Source organism: Rhea americana, unplaced genomic scaffold (genome assembly GCF_003343005.1).
Source record: "Rhea americana isolate MKP2758 unplaced genomic scaffold, rheAme1 scaffold_171, whole genome shotgun sequence".
Classification (NCBI taxonomy): Eukaryota; Metazoa; Chordata; class Aves; order Rheiformes; family Rheidae; genus Rhea; species Rhea americana.
The window spans coordinates 42,336-44,223 of NW_028185828.1; the positions used below are offsets into that span (position 1 = coordinate 42,336).

The 1,888-nt window shown below is 69.3% G+C and overlaps 1 protein-coding gene across 1 annotated transcript in view; it reads right to left on the reverse strand.

The window, feature by feature from the left end:
- The window catches only part of PEBP4 (phosphatidylethanolamine binding protein 4), a gene marked incomplete at its 3' end in the record, with an annotated part of 36,554 nt that overhangs the window by 29,185 nt on the left and 5,481 nt on the right, over nucleotides 1-1,888 (reverse strand). Inside the window, exons 2-3 of the mRNA XM_085301010.1 lie at nucleotides 1,234-1,379; nucleotides 264-396 (exon numbers count right to left, since the gene is read on the reverse strand). Of these exons, the coding sequence (XP_085157136.1) occupies nucleotides 264-396; nucleotides 1,234-1,379 (279 nt within the window). The remainder of the gene's footprint in view (nucleotides 1-263; nucleotides 397-1,233; nucleotides 1,380-1,888) is intronic.

Consider the following 1,888-nt stretch of genomic DNA (forward strand, 5'->3'; position numbering starts at 1 on the left):
CGGTCCGCAGCGGCTTAAGCGCGATGCTCTGAGCCTGCCCTGGGCAAACGCCTCGGAGCTCAGCAGCGAGCAGGGGCTTCCCTGACTCCGGGTTAAAGTCGGCCGCTGCAGTCGCCCCCCGTTACATTAACTCCCCCCCACCCCATCACATGCATTTTACATCGCCTCCGCGGCCTGGTGTCGCATCCGCTTCACCAGCCCGGGTTTTACCAGGCAGCCGCGAGCCGCGCGGCCGATGGGGACGCCAGCGAGGAGCGCCTTACCTTGCCAGCCCGCGCGTACCGGACCTGCGGGCTGCTCCACTCGCGGCTGATGTGCCGCCTGTACTGGCGGCACTCGGGGATGTAGGTGCAGCCCACGTCRCCCAGCTCGGGGTAGATGACTTCCAAATCGCCTCTGGAAAGACAGGGAAAGAGTGGGCATCGTCTTCCCGCCCGCGACACCGAAGCGGGGCCGAGCATCCCCGGTGTTTCGGGTACCGACGCTGCAACGAGGGGTCRGGCAACTCCCCAGCTCGGAGCGTTTTCCCCTTCCGCCTTATCGACCGCAGGGAGCAACTCATGAGCAGCGGCAGGAAGCCGGGGCTGGGAAGGAACCTAACAGCCAGGGAAGTCAGGGCTCTGCTTGCCTTAGAGGCTTATTTTAAATTATTCACACCTGGAGAGCATTTTRGTTAACTGAAGTGGCAGAAAGCATATTTTTAATGCAGAAGATCCTACCAGCACTGCACGTTAGGAAAGCAAGCGGCACGGGCTCGCAGCGCTTATCGCGCCGCAGCCTCCTGCCTGCTCCGCTCCATCCCGCGGCCCACGGAGGCCTGCGAAGGCTTGCACTGAGGACCTGCGGGATCCAAAACAGCTGATAAAAGGGTGCGTTCGCCGGCTGCTCGCCGCGGCAGCTTTTCAGCCTGCGATGCGCCAGCAGCAGCGAGCCCGGGAGCAAGAGCTGCCCGTTTTGCAGCGCTGGGAGAGCAGCCCCCCCGCGCCCTCRCTTCGTAGCCGAACGGCCCCTTTCTGCTGCCGTCCCGCGGGCCGAGCTTTGAGGTCCGYAGAGCGACCTGCTCTACGCTTCCCTGCCCCCAAACTAGCCCCGGCGGAGGGGAGAGAGAGGGGACCTGGCTGCCCCGGGAGCCGGGATGGCGGCGGGGAGCGCCCAAGCCCGCCGCAGCGCCGGGTCTCGCCGCGGGCCCGGCGCGTCCGCGAGGCCCCGGCGGGGGAAGCGGGAGCCGCTCACCTGCAGAACTTGCTGTCCAGGCTGCCGAGCGGCTCGAAGAAGCAGGTCCGCGGGCGCCCGTCGTCCCGCGGCGTCTCCTCGGCCCGGCCGGCGGCGCCGAGCAGCCCGGCGGCCAGCAGCGCGGCGCCCAGCAGCCTCATCCCGCCCTGCCGGGAGCCGCGGGCCGGGGTCAGTCCTGCCGCCGCCGCCTCCCCCAGCCCCTCGTTAGCCGGCTTTGGCCTCGCTGCCTCCGCCCGCCGCCCCTCCGGCTCTTCCCAAAACGCTGCAACGCGGCGGCGAAGAGGGAAAGGCAGCGCCAGGCTGGGCCGCGGGGAGCGCGAGGGTTTAGCCCGTCCGCACGGCGCGGGCTCGGAGCCGGGCGCTGCCAGGCAGCTGCGCGCCGGGAGCGGAGCGAGGGGCTCCCGGGTCGCCGCGGGGATGGTTTCCCGGAGGGAGAAAGGGGCCGGAACCGGGCGCGGGAAGGGAGGCACGGCGAGGGGAAAGAGCGCCCGGCCGGCCCCGCAACGACCCGTCCGAGCCGCCCGCCCCGGCTCCTCGCCGGGCTCTGACTTTGCACCCGCTGACACCTCCCCGGCTAGTTAGAAAGGATGCGGCCCCAAACGTTCCTCTGCGCAAGGAAGACGGCAGGGTAATCAGCTGTGGATGAGGCATACAC